Source organism: Amia ocellicauda, chromosome 8 (genome assembly GCF_036373705.1).
Source record: "Amia ocellicauda isolate fAmiCal2 chromosome 8, fAmiCal2.hap1, whole genome shotgun sequence".
In the NCBI taxonomy this organism is placed as follows: domain Eukaryota; kingdom Metazoa; phylum Chordata; class Actinopteri; order Amiiformes; family Amiidae; genus Amia; species Amia ocellicauda.
In genome coordinates, this window is record NC_089857.1 from 3,166,339 (window position 1) to 3,184,690 (window position 18,352).

General features: G+C 37.2%; 1 protein-coding gene across 4 annotated transcripts in view; it reads left to right on the forward strand.

Moving 5' to 3' along the window:
* Positions 1 to 18,352, forward strand: part of kiaa0825 (KIAA0825 ortholog) — a 153,077-nt gene that overhangs the window by 59,808 nt on the left and 74,917 nt on the right. For 2 of the 4 annotated variants that reach the window (XR_010817671.1, XM_066711844.1), the window contains exons 15-19: positions 782 to 1,009; positions 2,717 to 3,125; positions 6,105 to 6,255; positions 8,587 to 8,748; positions 12,405 to 12,499. Coding sequence is in view for 3 of the 4 variants with exons in the window: in XM_066711844.1 (XP_066567941.1) it covers positions 782 to 1,009; positions 2,717 to 3,125; positions 6,105 to 6,255; positions 8,587 to 8,748; positions 12,405 to 12,499 (1,045 nt within the window). In the remaining variant the exon portion in view is untranslated. Of the gene's footprint in view, positions 1 to 781; positions 1,010 to 2,716; positions 3,126 to 6,104; positions 6,256 to 8,586; positions 8,749 to 12,404; positions 12,500 to 13,144; positions 13,240 to 18,352 lie in introns of all 4 variants that reach the window. The other 2 variants (XM_066711843.1, XM_066711845.1) reach the window with 2 other exon arrangements.

An 18,352-nucleotide genomic window follows, 5' to 3' on the forward strand; every position in this document is an offset into this window, starting at 1 on the left:
GGGCCAAAAGCTTACAATTATTATTTTTCTAAAACCTTTGATTTTAGGTTTTAACAGGGCTCATTTTTATTACATGAAAGTGTTATTGTTGCATGATTTAGACAAGTCAGAGAGGAGGGTTTTAACAGGTATTGAAAGAAAATATGTAAGCATTGGTCTTGTAATCTCAATGTCATTGTACATGTTATATTCCTTGTAGTATAATTAGCTAAATTGCTGGCATGGCCTACCCCTCTCCATAGAGAGATTAATATTAATTGGATTTTGGTCAAAGGATGTTCCTATTGAAAATGTGTATTTATTCAGTTGTGTTTTATTGTTAGGGGGTCATAGCTTTATAGTTGTTGGATTAGGACTTTGGACAACTGTATGTTCCACTCAAATCTGATTATATGAACACTATAAATGCTGTCTGTCTGTTTAATAATCATACATATTGTCTCATATTGATTTCAGACATTGCATCTGTAATCATTGTATAGCTAAGTTTTCTTCTTAGTTGTGTATCACCATCAATGAATTAGTCATAATGCTGTCTCTCTGTGTAACATATGGTACATGACTGAGAAGAATATAATTCTTAGTAATCTGATGATTCTTTAAAGAGCAGTGAAATACATTGTTCTCATGCTGGAAAATCCTCCCCCCTGGACACTGCACAGTGCTCCTGGACAGGTGCTCTTGTCAATAAACTTTTTGGATGGAGACTATGAGGTTTGTACATGTGGGCAGTGTATCCCTGGTGTTGCTGTGTTCAGTGTTTGCCGTTGTTATTAAACAGATGCCAGTATAGCAGAGCCAGAGGTCCTGAAGTGTGTGAGAGCTGCCGTGACCAAACCCATCATGAATGCAGTCAGCCACATCTACTCCATGGTGCATGCATGGCAAGCAGCTGAGAATCATGGGACATTCCAGAACAAACAAATGGTTCCAGAATGTCTGCTGAATAAAATTCCAGAGGAATGGAATTATACACCCCGTGAAATGAAAAGGAAGGAATCTGGGAAAAGTGAGTTTCAGAGAAATATTCAAAGTTCATATTACAGTATGTATATGTCTGTGTATTGCATTGTATTACTTACAATTCATTTCAAATTGTGCAACAATGCTTAAACCCCTTTTGTGATACTAATTGTTGCACACCCACTATAATGTTGAGTTTCTTGCCTCATATATTTTACTGTCTTTTTTTTTAATTTTCAGTTCGCTGAAATACCTCACATTGTTTTAATCTTGATGTGAAACTTAACAACCCATCAAATTACATTGAATAAAAAAATGCCATTATATGATGAAAATAAAGTTTGTATTACATTTCCCGCATTTTAAAATGTGGGCCATTTTGGTGAACAGAGATATGATCGTTTAGTAACATTTATTGAAAGACCGCAAGTTACATAAGATGCATAATTACAGCATTGCCCCAATTGAACCTTGTTATAATATTAAAGGGGGGGGGGGTGCGCTGTCCCTTGTCCACTATGCCCAGGTTTGTGTCCCCAGGTCCGAGTGTCCCTGCAGATCTGTGATCAATGCCTTTCATGATTTTGAAGACTTGAATTAAGTCTCCTCTGTTCCAGGGTGAAAAGGTTCAGGTCCCTCAGTCTCTCAGTAGGACATTCCCTTCAGACCTGGAATAAGTCTGGTTGCTCTCCTCTGAACTGCCTCATAGAGCAGTGATATCTTTCTTGAAGTGTGGAGTCCAGAACTGTACACAGTATTCCAGATGAGCTCTAACTAGTGCATTGTACAGTCTTACACAGTATGTATCTGAGTTTGATACACTGGGATACTTCAGGAATCATCTCAATTACAGGACCAAATTGACTGTTCTCATCCTCAAAATAATTTCATAAACTTGTGTTCTCTGATATGAAGGACATCTATTTCATTGAACATTAATTTGCTACCATCACACACACACACCGAAATTTGTTTTGTTTAAAAAAACAGCTCAGCAAGATTGGAAGGCTGTAGATTTTTTTTTTTTTTATGAAATCTGTGTTCGAAGAATAGCACTCTATAAGTATGAATAATCCTTATGTCAACTAGTTTTCATAATCCGATGGTTATGAATGGACATAAATAAACCAGGAAAGCAGACTCATACTATAACAAGTCTTTTAAGTTTCCACATTGTACTGATTGATTTTGTTTTTGTGAAACACTGTTGTATATCCTAGGAGAACACATGTGGCACATCTCATTCTATTCCTTGTTCAGTGCTGGTACTGTAGCATGGGGTAAACACATTTCAACTTCTCCATATTTAGAGTTAGATTCATTAACATGTTTGTATCTACAATAATTAGCTGATAATAATTTAATTGGCTATCCATAAACATTCTATCTACATTCTCTATAAAATATAGACAATGTAGAAGCAGCATGTTTCATTCTACATGTTCTAGAAAAATGTAGACTGGTGTCCCCTCAGAGTGTATATAGCTTATCTTGTGCAGTGATTGAAGTCATGCAGCTTTATTTTATTTTGGGAGCATTTTGTAATATTCTTTTTGAGAAGGACAAAGTTATTTTAGTAAGTACAAGAGTTTGTGAAGCATTTAAGTAAAATATGTTCAGTCATTAGTAAGGTCTCATCCAGACAAACAAAAGATAAATACCATCAGATAACATCAGTATCAGAGGAGCATTCATAAATGCATTTGAACCCATGTATTGCATCAAGAACTTCCACGAAACCTCTGTTTTTCAGGTTTCACCAAGCTTGTGGCTCAGGCCATTTGCTTTATATTCTCCAACTTGCCCTCTATGGTGGCCTCCCTCCCTCTGCCAGTGAGACATCTCTTCCACATGGCTGAGAAGAGGCTGTCCCAAAGTGCCCACCATCTGAACCACAGTGGGCTGCTGCTGTGGAACCTCATGGTTGTCCTGTGTCAGATTCTGGAGGATGGCAACACTGTGGAGGGGTTAACCGGGGCAGCACTAGACCGCTGGAGTAAAGAGAAGCTGGGCTTGCTGAGTGAGTGTCTGCAGAGCATCATGGGCCAAGCAAAGGGGGTCCCCAAGCCAGTGGTGCAGAAGGTTATTCAGAATGTGGAGGCGCGCAGGCCAAATTGGATGGGGATGCAGGTGCAGAAGGCAAGGAGGCTCTGCAGTGAAGTGTAAGTACATTATTAGGTTGATTTGTTTTGTTGAACATCAGTATGGAGGGTAGGGTCTTCACATTTTTCCAGTAGTATTAAGTGTCCCATCACTACACAACTTAAGAGTCTAGTTTTATTAAGGACACAAGTTCATTGCAATTCTGATACTTGATTTCAATGGAAACACACATTTCCTGGTGTAAGCAGTACAAATTCTGTCTTCACTTCTTTCTGGACTGAGGTTTTGGTCTGGACATAAAAGTTCATGGTGGTGTTGTGTACATGTATGTTGTGTACATCTGCTGCCATTAATATGGTAGGGATGCTGCTGAAAGCCTTTCTAGTGTAAGGAAATTCAAAACAAATACAAAGCCAATAAATCTTAACTTGCTACTGATTGGACATTATAATTATAATGTGTTCAACCTTACCAATGGGCTTTCTATACTATAATGTGATATTTTATGTACTTGGATAAAAAGACATAGACTGGGTTAAAGACTACAATTCTATACATGACCCTATGCAATATTTTTTATGACGCAATTTGAAAGCACAAATAGGAAACTGCTTCAATTTTGCCTTGTGTATTTCACACCATAACAAAAAAAAATACATTAATTCTATAATTAATTTTCTCCATATGAAAATGTGACAAAGTTAGACGCATGACTTGATTAAGTTGTTCAGTTGATTTTTTAAGGAACATATTTAAATTATTTGGAACAGCATTAACCAGAGGGAAGTTCAGTTGAATGTAGCCTTATTGTATGCATTGTATATTGTATAGTATAGTATAATGTATTATAATGCATTATACTTAAAAGTAGGCACCAAAATTTTGATTACTTACTTGCTCTCATTTAATAATAATAATAATAATAATAATAATAATAATAATAAACATGCAAAGATGTATTTTTATTTATTACTTTGAAAAATGACCATGAGTTTCTACAGAGGTTCAGTTTGAATGATGCAAGGAGGCACTTTCCTGAATTATGTTTACAAGTCTTGAAATATTAATCCTTATATTAATCCTAAATGTATTTAAAGGAAAGACATGAGTGGATTACCTTAAGTGTTACAGGAAGCTCTGAGGTCCTAGTGACAGGAAAGCTGGGAAAAAAAGAAAAGAAGAGAAGAGAAGAAAAGCGGTTATGTATCACCTGTCTTAGACACTCTCTGAAATCATTACTATTCATTAAAATAACCTTCACTTTGAAGTGACGCCTGAGTTGTAAACAATCAGTGTACAGTACATCTTGTAGAGAGAGCTTGCAAGTCCAAAAAATAAAGCAATACCCTTCTTTGCAAAGTAATTTGTAGAGGAGAAGATTATTGTTTTCCATCATAGTGACCCTGACTTGGCTGACTGGATGCATACACAGATTAAGATGAATGCAGTTATTCCTTGGCTGAGGTCTGCCTCTTTCAGGGCACATTCTCCCTAATGACATGATTGATAGGCTGTCCCAAATCCAGAGAGGAACTCATTAATCACGGCGCTGACTGAATCCAATCATCTGCTTCACCTGCGTAGTGATGGACAGGAAAGGATACAATTCAGGTGCTGACACTGATACACTCTATGGTCAGAAAGGCCTCAACTTTTTCAATGTCAACCTCTCGAAAGATGCCTGACAAGTGACACTGTTTCTGCCACTTTATAATTTCAAAAAAAGGAAAGGAAAAATAAAGGAAAAAAAGGAGAAATACAAATGAAAAGGAAAAACAATGACATTAAGTCCATCTGGAATAAAGTATTCATTTTTTAACTTGACATGTGGCTTGGTCATAAAAATATATAGTGTAGAAGGATACAAGAACACCCTGTGTCATTGCTAGTCTGAATTGCATCAGAAATAGTGTCACACACGCACACATGCACACACGCACACACTCACGCACACACGCACATGCACACACACACACACACACACACACACCTTTTAGAAAAGTGTACAGAAGCATATGTTTAAAAAGTACAACTGAAGTATTGCCAAGTACATGTTTTTTGGTACTGACTTTTTACAAACTGTATTTGTAAATATTTTATGTATATTCTGTCATGTTTATACTCACAACTCAGTTATTTGAGTTCTAAAATGTGGTTAAATATGTGTACTTGGAAACCAGGGCCTCATCCTTGTTTCTTTCTTTTTTTTTTTTTTTTTTTTTTTTGACAGCAGTGTTGTCACTAGTACAGCAGAAGATTTACTGAGACAGTCACCTGAGTAAATTAAATAAGAAAGTGGAGGCATCAGCATTATCCAGTAACAATAATTGAAACATAGATGGAACAATACAATTCAAAAGCAAAACAAAAAATATGTAGGAGAGAGACAACAGCTCTGAGATTAATAACCTCAGTCATTTATTTATTCATTTTCTGCTAACTTTGTATCAAAGCACAAAACATTGTTATGCACTGGGGAAGTGATGAGGAGTAATTTGTGTGTAACGGTGTTGATATCCTTGTATTTGAGTTTCTAACGTGGAGGTACAGTGTCACTTTATATCTAAATGTTCTAATAAAAGTACAGTCTGTAGGGGGGTCATCTATAGTTAAAGTTCATGTGGAATAGATTCTAAATTACGTTCACAGTAAACATATGCAATTCTTAATTGTAAGACACTGACAAGATTAAAATATTAATTAATAACTGCTTGGCTGACAACTCTGTTTTTGAAATTTCAGTATTTCATAAACAAATGTTTCTGTTGTACAAAACATTTTCTTGATAAGGGCATGAAAGATGTCTAGCGAATTCTCAAATGGCAGGAGTTACAATACAGCAAGTATAATCCTTTAGACAGTAAATGAAAGATGGTTTAATCTCTGTCAGTTTCTTGAGTGACCAAACACTGTCAGACAGAAACGCTTTTCATGGCGATTGTAATGCACAAACTTTGTATCCCAGGGGTTTGGCTTTCTCTGCAGCATGCTTGAAAATTTCCATGTACCTCTTTCTTCTCTCTCCCTCTCTCTGTCAGTGCATTTGCAGAAAGCAGTGTAGTGCAAAACAAAGGCAGCCCTCCTGAACTGACTGAGCAGAAAATAGGCATGATGGTCCTGGATATCTGCCACAAAGCAGGTGGCAGCGAGTACCTGAGGCAAATTTATCACATCATCCAACTCAATGAGGTAGGGAAACGGTCCTTTTACCGAGCAATTAGGTGTGTGCTGGCCTGAGGCAGCGTCTGGTAGCAGCTAAGGGTTAGTCAAGGAGGCACAAAAGCTGCTCTAGAGTCAGCAGCAAACTCAATACTACTGAGCCGAGTGCTAATGGAATCTGTTTAGTTTTAAACTATACAGCATTTACACAAGTATCACTGTGGGAGAAGGAGAGGTAATAAACAACAGGGAAACAGCCTGTCACCAGATCTTCTTCATACAAATTCAAGATACAGCTCCTCTACACTTGGTTGTTTAAATGGGCTGTGGGATGTTGTTAACCACTATTATCATGACTTTTATTGTTCTTCTCATAAATGTAATCCCAGTCGGCAAAGACTCTCTCTCTCTCTCTCTCTCTCTCTCTCTCTCTCTCTCTCTCTCTCTCTCTCTCTCTCTCTCTATATATATATATATATATATATATATATACATGTGTGTTCAGTAAAGTATATAGTGTCATGCAAACACAGTTAGACACTGCTGAGCACACATTCAATAAAATAATACAGTATTTAAAAACAAAATGTAGAGGGTACTTTTTTTTGTTTGGTTGTTTTTTTTGGTCGTCTCTGAAAAGTTATTAAAATAGCTTGGACATGCAGAAAGAACCCAAGCAAAAATTGTCAGGTGAAATACTTTATGGTGTGGTTTGCTCCACTAAACCAGTAACTCCGTGCCCTCTGTGCATGTATACAAGGTTGAGAGAAGGACAGCAAGATTGGAGAGGCAGGACAGCTCTGCGGGGTGACAGAGCTCAATCAGCGTTGAATGATGGCCCTGCAAGTAATAAAATAATACAGGAGTAGGGGGGCTATATATATATTATACATACACACACACACACACACACATATATATATATATATATATATATATATATATATATATATATATATATATATATATATATATATATATATAATAAAATAAAATACAACACGGTTAGAAATATCACTGTTGATAGTGTACCAGTTATATTTATGTATATATGTATGAATGTAACAAAGTACAAGAAGCACAGCACATGCTAACTCTATAAGCAAATTAAACTTCTGTTTATCCAACTTCATGAAATTAATTTGTCCAGTGAGATCAATACAATATACACTTAAGCAGAAACATAATTCATAGAAAAAGAGCTGAATCATATCAAATCAAAGTCTAAAACAAATGGTGCAGCAAATGGTGTAATGGTAAAACAGGTATGATTAATGCTTTTTCAGTTTTATAAATAATAACAATGAATATTACTAGTTTTGTGCAGGCTGCTACTTGACAGGCAACTATTTTTGTGTTTTTATAAATATAATTGCCCAACTGGCTTGCTCAAGCAAAATGAATAACTCATCAGTTTAACCAGAAAGTTGTATATAAGGCAAATCAATTGTTGTCAGGTGTCTATTGATTCAATATTACAGTTTATACAATTCTTACTGTCCTTAAACATTATTTTTCTGATATAACACATGCCCCCCCCACCCCCCACTACACACACACACACACCATATAGTTTAAAGATATCTTTAAACTATGAAATAGATTAAATAGAGGGAAACATCAGTATTATCAATTTAAATATGTATTTATTAATTAATTTGTTAATTGCAAGCCTATACAATGCTCTTACAACCTGGAACACATTGCCGAATATGATGGAGTGGAAGGGGACTGAAATACCATCTCATTAGAAGAGGAGATATTTAGTTAGTCCTACCAAAGAGTAAAATTAAAATTATTATTCTTGGCAGTGAAGGAAATAATCAGTTGTGTGAAAGACTGGGGAAGTACATGTGTTAAATTAAGAATTTCCAAACCCTCAGAAAGAATTCAAATTAAGATTGATTATTCTTTAACACAGCTACCAGAAATTCCCAATTTACATTGTACTCTCTCGATTCTTAGCTAAACTAGGCAATTGATAAACTTGATTGACTTGCTTATCAGACAAAAGCTGGGACCCCCTGAAACTGTATGGTTTTGTCTGGTTTTAGATTAAAGACCGAACTGTCAGGCAGTTCTTGTTTAATGGTGGATGTGGCCTGAACATTACAGTCTTATTTTGAGAAAGTGGCTAATTCCGAATAATATAAAAATAATCTTACCTGAGCTTTACTAATGAAATTTGTGTTGTGTTATAGTGTTTGCAAGCATGATTCTGTAAACACTTTTCTGTAAACCTTTTATGTTTTTTTTCCTCTGATCATGTAATTTCCTGTCCACTTTTTGCCCTTGTTTTGCAGCTGTCAGAAAAGTTTGCATTTATGTTTCTTACATTCTTTCTGGTTTCTTTGTTCATAGGAGCTTCTGAGATTGCAGCTTTCTACCTTGAAAGATTCAACAGTAGAACCTCCTGCAAGACCATTAAACTTAAATCACAAGGCCATGGATTTGCTCCCTCTGTCTTCAGGGTTCAACCCTTTAAAAGAATTCAGTCACATTGGGAGCAATAAGCTTGACCAGGTTGGTATTTCAAAGTACTTGCCTTATTTGCTGCATTTTTATCATTGGTGTCCATTATTTATTTACATGTTATTTTAAAAATATATATCTTTGTCATGGAATTTTTACTTTTTTCTTCATGTATTAATACTGTCCCTCCTTAAATCATGGTCTGAAATGTTCTGGAGTCATTCATGGACTCATGGTGCACATTTGTAACTGCTGACAGGAACTGACTGAATGCCAAAGGTCAATCACGAATGGGAGCACATTTACTTTAGGAAGTATGTGTAGAACACAACAAGCCCTGTTTCTGATAAATGGGGAATACCAAATTATATATATATATATATATATATATATATATATATATATATATATATATATATATATATATATATATATATATATATATATATATATACACTCACCTAAAGGATTATTAGGAACACCTGTTCAATTTCTCATTAATGCAGTTATCTAACCAACCAATCACATGGCAGTTGCTTCAATGCATTTAGGGGTGTGGTCCTGGTCAAGACAATCTCCTGAACTCCAAACTGAATGTCTGAATGGGAAAGAAAGGTGATTTAAGCAATTTTGAGCGTGGCATGGTTGTTGGTGCCAGACGGGCCGGTCTGAGTATTTCACAATCTGCTCAGTTACTGGGATTTTCACGCACAACCATTTCTAGGGTTTACAAAAAATGGTGTGAAAAGGGAAAAACATCCAGTATGCGGCAGTCCTGTGGGCGAAAATGCCTTGTTGATGCTAGAGGTCAGAGGAGAATGGGCCGACTGATTCAAGCTGATAGAAGAGCAACTTTGACTGAAATAACCACTCGTTACAACCAAGGTATGCAGCAAAGCATTTGTGAAGCCACAACACGTACAACCTTGAGACGGATGGGCTTACAACAGCAGAAGACCCCACCGGGTACCACTCATCTCCACTACAAATAGGAAAAAGAGGCTACAATTTGCACAAGCTCACCAAAATTGGACAGTTGAAGACTGGAAAAATGTTGCCTGGTCTGATGAGTCTCGATTTCTGTTGAGACATTCAGATGGTAGAGTAAACAGAATGAGAACATGGATCCATCATGCCTTGTTACCACTGTGCAGGCTGGTGGTGGTGGTGTAATGGTGTGGGGGATGTTTTCTTGGCACACTTTAGGCCCCTTAGTGCCAATTGGGCATCGTTTAAATGCCACGGCCTACCTGAGCATTGTTTCTGACCATGTCCATCCCTTTATGACCACCATGTACCCATCCTCTGATGGCTACTTCCAGCAGGATAATGCACCATGTCACAAAGGTCGAATCATTTCAAATTGGTTTCTTGAACATGCCAATGAGTTCACTGTACTAAACTGGCCCCCACAGTCACCAGATCTCAACCCAATAGAGCATCTTTGGGATGTGGTGGAACGGGAGCTTCGTGCCCTGGATGTGCATCCCACAAATCTCCATCAACTGCAAGATGCTATCCTATCAATATGGGCCAACATTTCTAAAGAATGCTTTCAGCACCTTGTTGAATCAATGCCACGTAGAATTAAGGCAGTTCTGAAGGCGAAAGGGGGTCAAACACAGTATTAGTATGGTGTTCCTAATAATCCTTTAGGTGAGTGTATATATATATAACCCTAACCCTAACCTTAAATTGCTTATTTATATATGGTTCCTTAAAGACTAAGAACATAAGAAAGTTTACAAATGAGAGGAGGCCATTCGACCCATCGAGCTCGTTTGGTGTCCATTAATAACTAAGTGATTCATGGATCCTATCCAGTCTATTTTTGAATGTTCTCAAAATGTTGCTTCTACCACATCGCTGGGGAGTTTGTTGCAGATTGTAACAGCTCTCTGTGTAAAGAAGTGTCTCCTGTGCAGCCCCTAAAATGATTGGTTATATGTACTCACGTGTTAGTAGGAGTGTATAAATTAAGTATCTGTGATTTGCTGTTGCACTCTATTTGTAAAATGTAAAAGTATAATCTTAATCACAATCATGGTTACTGTAAATACCCCAAATGAGAGCTCTTCGGTATTTCAGAATGTCCAACATAGCAGAAAAGACAACATGTACAAGAGCACGGGATTTCTGAATCTGAAATTCTGCTACAGGATTAAAATGAATCTGATATTTTTCTTCTAGAAGGATCTGAGGTAAGACTGGTACAATTATTAGCTAAGAGGTTCTGAGGTTTGTACATACTTAAATCTAAGTCTCTAGGTATTTGAAATCCAATTCCATCATTTTTATAAGCTTCATTGTATCACTGCTACATTGAGCTCTGTGTGATTGCAATCACCACTTTAAGACTTGTACTTCACTTCAGGAAGTTTCTTAAAGTACATAAGTCTAGAACAATACTAATCTCAGTGTTTATTACTCTCTGTTGAAACTCTTGAGATATCTTTGTTGGCCAGAGAGCCCTTTCTTGTTAGAATCCCTTCATCACACACTGCTTTATCATCACATACAAAAGAAAGCAGAATATTTTGTATGTAAATGGGTAGATAAAAATAGATGCAACTTGATTGGGTTCTTCTTGGTATAATATTTGAAATAAATACTGGAAAAGCCAAAGTTATAACCTGGAGATAATTAAGACACTAACTATATTAAAGGAAAGGTAGATTTAAAAAATAATAAAATTAACTCTACCAAAGGACTTTGTAATAATTCATTTTTTCTTAATTAGTATCCTACCAACCAGTGTGCACATGCACTGCCTGAAGAATATAACATATTTAGTTAAATTGTTGCATATAACTTACAATACTTTTTTAATAAACTCACAAAAAAACTAATATATGTAAGTGTCCTACCTAATTATATTTCATTACAGCAGATGTTTATGAATACTCAACTTTGAGCTATTAACAAAATCAATTGTACTACTATTAAAAGTACTACGGGCCAGTAATTTTCACCCCTTTTCGAATTAATGTCCAGCTCCTTTATTCAGACTAAACCCAACACAATGTCCTCTGACTTTCCTGCATGTACATCTTATCCCAATCACAAAGTTTGTTAAAGACTTTCAAGTAAACGTATAGCACAGCATCCTCATCCTGAAGGTTTTGAGTTTCCATCTTCAGAGTTAAAATAGTTCTTCAGCTATCAACTCTGCCCTTTCCCTGCAAACTGAATGCTTTCTTATTTTTCTTAAGAAAATAATTAAAGCACCTCATCTGCTTCAGATGACTGTGCTGTTTTTCAAATTAATAAAAAGAAAGAAAGAGAAACCTCAATTGGAAGCCACTTGTGTTCATCTCCTTTTGTCAATAAAATCCTACTCGGAGTAAACAGTGACATTTCTGCGATCAAAGGAATCAGATTTTTATTTGCTTTTCTAACAAAGAGCCAATCTCTAGTTTTGAAGGGGGTTGGGCAGGATGCCATTAAAACAGTTGGAAGAATAACGACTCCCAAAATTGATTTATCTTTTTATAAATGATGGCTACATCCCCAAATGGATTTATAAATTAATTGCTGTCTTATTGGAATAAAAACCTTCTTGTGCGGACATGATTGATATCATCTGTCTGAGTCCTTGTTCGGGACCCCCTCCTTCTTAGTTAGTCCATCGCAGCTGGAGCTCTAATTTACTGATCATATTAACTCTGATTAATAACTAACAATAGCTTCTCCTCATACATCAACAGTCAGCCATAACTGAGTGGGACTGGGACTGGACCAAACTGCTGCCAACTTATCTGGGACTGAGTCAGGTGACCTTGAGGGCTCTGCTGGCAAACAGGTAATAGCTTCTTTTTCAGAGCTGCTGCCTGTCATGTTGGGGTTGTACATTATTTTATAAATGTATATATACTGGGCTCTGGAATGCCATCAGGGGCCGGGGAGCTTACAAGACAAATGGGGGAATAAGACTGCAGCAACATTTCCAGCAACTAATATCTGGGCCGTATAATGCAATATATGCAGAGGCAAAGGAGTCATATATATATTTATATATGTTAAGACACAGCCTTTGCGTTTGTGCCATATTTGTGTGGTGTACAGTATCAGTATTCATAAATCACATACGTTGCCTTGAATAAAGGTGGCGTCTGAATAACAAATTATTATTATTACTATTATTATTATTATATAATATTATAAAATCATATCTGAGAGGTAAAAATCATTCTGATGATATTTACATGGGAATTTGAATGTATTTCGGCAACCAATTATCAGTCACATGTACTGTACCCATATAGAATATTAACTTGCTCTTGAGGCCAAGTCAGACTTTATTTTTTAAGAAGACAATAATAATAATATATACTTCATGTGAGAAACACCAAAATATTGGTGAAGGTGGGTAGCAATGTGTGGTGCAAGGTTTTGGATCTCAGTGTGGGCCTAGCAATCACAGCGCTGACCCTGTGTATTGTGTAAGGAAGAAACGGGAGCTTCAGCAGGGGACTGCAGCTGAAAAACACAACCCCATGAGTTTCCAGATGTTGGTGTTGCGGCCGCCTCAGCAGGGGGCAGGTGAGGGGTTATTTTCTTTCCCAGTGCTATGATACCTGGCTTCACTTTGGTGAAATATGGGACAGAGGGATAAAGACCATTCAAGACAGTTTCTGTGCCTCTTGGTTAAGTCAGATGCATCCAGTCTTTATTCAAATAATATCATAAGTGGCCATGTTGGGGAACTGTGGGGTGGTGGTGAAGGGGTTAACAGCGAGTGAAAGGGTCCCATGTCCCCTCCTGATTGAAACAGTACTCAAGTTTCTTAAGTCTAAAGCCTCGAAGCAAGGTATAAATATTTATGCAGGTATGTGACACATATTAGGTAGCAATATTTCAAATACACTCAGCCCTGAATTCAGAGCTGTCATTTCAAACACTATCTGCCGCTATAAGGCTACTGCACCTTGTCTAGCTGCTACATAAAACCCATTTTAAATCACCTTCATTGTTACATGCACCTCCTAATAAAGGGCAAATGGCTTGTCTGCCAAGGACAGTGTTATAATGAGGGTGAAGTGCGCAGCGACTGTGCTCACTGGAAGCATTCACGTGCTTTTAGTGAAATGTGCTGGTTTGTTGCACATGTGTAAAAACAGATACTGTCACTCCCGACCGTTCCGGAATTAGGATCGGATTATTCATGAATCGTGTTGAATGGGTAATTCTGCTCTTTAATTGTGTTTTGCTCGGCCCTCTGGAAGCAGGGAGGAGGGAAAAAAATAATGAATGTGGGATTCGGGCTGGCAGACTAGGGAGAGAGGATGTAAACATTATATAATGCGTCATAATCTTGTCATAATATGTCCTAGGTTACACAGTTTGCTTCATTAAAGAGGCCTCTTTTGTTGAGAGAGTGCAGCCAGTTTAGGGGATTAAATGCAGGAATAAAGCAGGAATTTGAGTGAAAGGGCTGATAAACTTCTGAATCACTCGCCACTGTTACTGCCTATTTTTTGTAGCTCACTTGTTTAGGAGTTGTAGATTCAATGGACTGGTGAAAGAGAGAGAGAGGGAGAAAAGGAGAAGAAGAAAGAGCTGTAAAAGGGAAAATTTGTGCATGAGCTGATAAAGACTCTGGAAGTTGCCCACAGTGATCTCTATATTTAGTTTTTATGATTTCATGTGTATTATTATTAATAATATTATTATTTAATAATGAATTATGGATAGAAAGTATTCAATAGACAAGGCTTTTAAGTGATTCGTTTTTACATTGTATTGCGGTCATAAAGTCATTGCACCATAACTTTAATGAAAGAGCTGCAAATAATTTCAGAAAGCTACTTTGATGCTCTGCGGGCAGATGTGATCATGAGGATTTATAAAGACATACGTGTCCTTTTGCAGCCTGTCAGTCTGTAAGCTCTGCGCTGTGTGTCATAAATCATTCTTAAATCAAGCTTTTTCAGCAGAAAGGGTTGATTAATGCACACCTACTTTTACCTGCTCCTAACAAAGTTGAAAACTTTCAGTAAAGACCCAAGGCAAGTTCTAATGGTACTGTGCACTGTTGTAAGTAGTCTGTCTCTCCTCAGTGTGACTTATCCTTTGGTTAGAGTTAATTCATCTTTTTGATCTCATCTTTCCACTGCGAAAATCCACGAGTTTTCAGAAGGGAAAGAAAGAATAATTTAGGTATTTAAACCACTTTAGACTTGATAGTGTTGCCTGTATGCGTCATTTATATAAAGTGAAACTCTCTTTTAATTTTCAATTTAAATACATGTTTGTGGTGTTTAAAATTATGATCTTTCAACAGATGGTTTATATCTAAATTATACTGCAGGCATCTTATAAAGCAGCCATTTTCCTTTTTTGAAAAAAAAAAATCCTTTATCCCCTAAAATTGCTTTCCTTTCAATCTCAGATTTCAGGAGTTTCAAAAGTAAAAGCCACAATGGTAGTACAGGCTTTCTGAAGAAGGATGTCATCACCGTGTTCAGTACTTCTTCTTGGAATCTGTATTTCGAACTTCCAATTTCCGTGATGATAGAATGTGCGCTGCTCTGAGGGTCAGAACGTCTCTTAGTAGGGCTTTTGTGTACTGAATTATGTACATGTTATTAAAATGTCAATCTGTGCAAACCCTTAGCTGCAGTAAAGCCCCTAGCTTCTGCAATATTCACAGGGCCCTTGATACTGCTGGAAAGTCCTTTTTACATTTGTGGTTATATTCACAACATATTAACCACCACACTGATCTAAAACCCGATAGTCCCCATAAGAGAACAAGACAATGCAGGTGAAAGGTGTCAGATAGTGAAGAATACCTACACAAAGTTTTAAAGTATTTCCATTCAGTCTTTTATCATCAGGTAGATTCAGTGCTGTAAACTCATGCATTATGAAATATCATTTTTTTGCATTTGAATTAAGAAAGTCTTGGCTCATGGGAAGTAGGCAATTTGTCCAATTCATCCAGGGAAATCTGGAGAGCAGAAAAACAACATTTAGAAAAAACCTGAGATAACCCCATCCAAAGTTGGCAAACACAAAGCAAAACTCCAAAACTGAAATTGCACAAAAATGTCCCTATTTTGCACTTCTGGTGATACAGTGTTTCAGATATAGGCCTATTTATTTAAGGCATGTTACACTATGTATTTTAAAATTAAACAGTACCTTTTTTTCTGACAGCTTTAATATGGATATAGGCCTACATGTAGGTACATTCTCAGCTGATTGATTAAAAAGGAAGTGAAAAGAAAACCTTCAGCCATAATGACTATTATATTTGAAGCTTGTATGCGGTCATCAGTGATTTTTTTATTATCTTCAAGGTTCTGAATGCTTTTGTGGTTTGGTGAATTACTTCTTCCCAATACCATGTAGATATCAGTCCTAATTTTGCACCCAGTCTCATATTTATAAACTATTCAAAGTGCTTCCTGAATGACTCAAATTATACACTCACCTAAAGGATTATTAGGAACACCTGCTCAATTTCTCATTGATGCAATTATCTAACCAACCAATCACATGGCAGTTGCTTCAATGCATTTAGGGGTGTGGTCCTGGTCAAGACAATCTCCTGAACTCCAAACTGAATGTCTGAATGGGAAAGAAAGGTGATTTAAGCAATTTTGAGCGTGGCATGGTTGTTGGTGCCAGACGGGCCGGTCTGAGTATTTCACAATCTGCTCAGTTACTGGGATTTTCACGCACAACCATTTCTAGGGTTTACAAAGAATGGTGTGAAAAGGGAAAAACAACCAGTATGCGGCAGTCCTGTGGGCGAAAATGCCTTGTTGATGCTAGAGGTCAGAGGAGAATGGGCCGACTGATTCAAGCTGATAGAAGAGCAACTTTGACTGAAATAACCACTCGTTACAACCGAGGTATGCAGCAAAGCATTTGCGAAGCCACAACATGTACAACCTTGAGGCGGATGGGCTACAACAGCAGAAGACCCCACCGGGTACCACTCATCTCCACTACAAATAGGAAAAAGAGGCTACAATTTGCACAAGCTCACCAAAATTGGACAGTTGAAGACTGCAAAAATGTTGCCTGGTCTGATGAGTCTCAATTTTTGTTGAGACATTCAGATGGTAGAGTCAGAATTTGGTGTAAACAGAATGAGAACATGGATCCATCATGCCTTGTTACCACTGTGCAGGCTGGTGGTGGTGGTGGTGTAATGGTGTGGGGGATGTTTTCTTGGCACACTTTAGGCCCCTTAGTGCCAATTGGGCATCGTTTAAATGCCACGGCCTACCTGAGCATTGTTTCTGACCATGTCCATCCCTTTATGACCACCATGTACCCATCCTCTGACGGCTACTTCCAGCAGGATAATGCACCATGTCACAAAGGTCGAATCATTTCAAATTGGTTTCTTGAACATGACAATGAGTTCACTGTACTAAACTGGCCCCCACAGTCACCAGATCTCAACCCAATAGAGCATCTTTGGGATGTGGTGGAACGGGAGCTTCGTGCCCTGGATGTGCATCCCACAAATCTCCATCAACTGCAAGATGCTATCCTATCAATATGGGCCAACATTTCTAAAGAATGCTTTCAGCACCTTGTTGAATCAATGCCACGTAGAATTAAGGCAGTTCTGAAGGTGAAAGGGGGTCAAACACAGTATTAGTATGGTGATCCTAATAATCCTTTAGGTGAGTGTATGTTTTTCCCTCCCCACACAATTAGATTCCATTCTCCATACTTTGGTCCCGTTAAGTAAACCTCTGTGCCTTTGAATCCGAGTTCAGTGCTAGTTTCTGGGATTAGCACTTAATGCCTAAATAAATCATTATACATTTTCTTAACAAATACAATGTAATCTTGACATATCTTGGAGGGCTGCAGTCCCCCCAATTAATAATATTTGTATTATTACATTAATCTTTTTTTTATTTTTTCCTGGCCTTTTCACCCTAATTCAGATTCCTCAGAATATTTTTAAGCGATCTATTGTGTACGTTTTGCCCAACGCAATTTGTTTTAAGATAAATATAATATTTCCACCTATTAAAATAATCTGCTTCACGTAAGTGTATGAGTAACTCAAATCAACACAATCGTCTGTAATTGGGAATTTAATTAAAAATAATAATAATTAAAACAAATAAATGTATTTCACAATGTCCTTGGGCAGGGATGTGCACAATGGCATACCCTTACACTTACACCCTACTGCATGGTAGTCTAGCAACGGAGGATCTTTGCAAACAGAGGAATTTCTTACCAGCTGCTCCACAATGGAGTCCAGAAATCATCTGTATTAGACATAGACAGTTGTCAAACCTTGAAGAATAAGAAGAAGGGGGTTAGATGCTGATGAGCAGGCAGTGTATTGAGAAACATTAGTGCTACAGTGCTGATTATTTCTCTATTTGGCCTGAACTGACAGGGAAGAATGAAAATAATGTTAGCTGGAATGATTTGTCACCCAGACTGAACAATACCAGTTTCAATTAGTTTCCAAGCTCCTCACCATGAGAAGCAAAATAATCTGTCTGTTTCATATGTGTTTTTCTTCACTTGTATTATTATTGTTGTTGTTGTTATAATATTATTGATTTAATTTCACCTTGCTCAAATGCATTCAAGAAGAACATGTAGAATACCGTATAGCCAAGGCCCTGCGTTGTCTGGTACTTCAATTGTAATTCAAACTTAT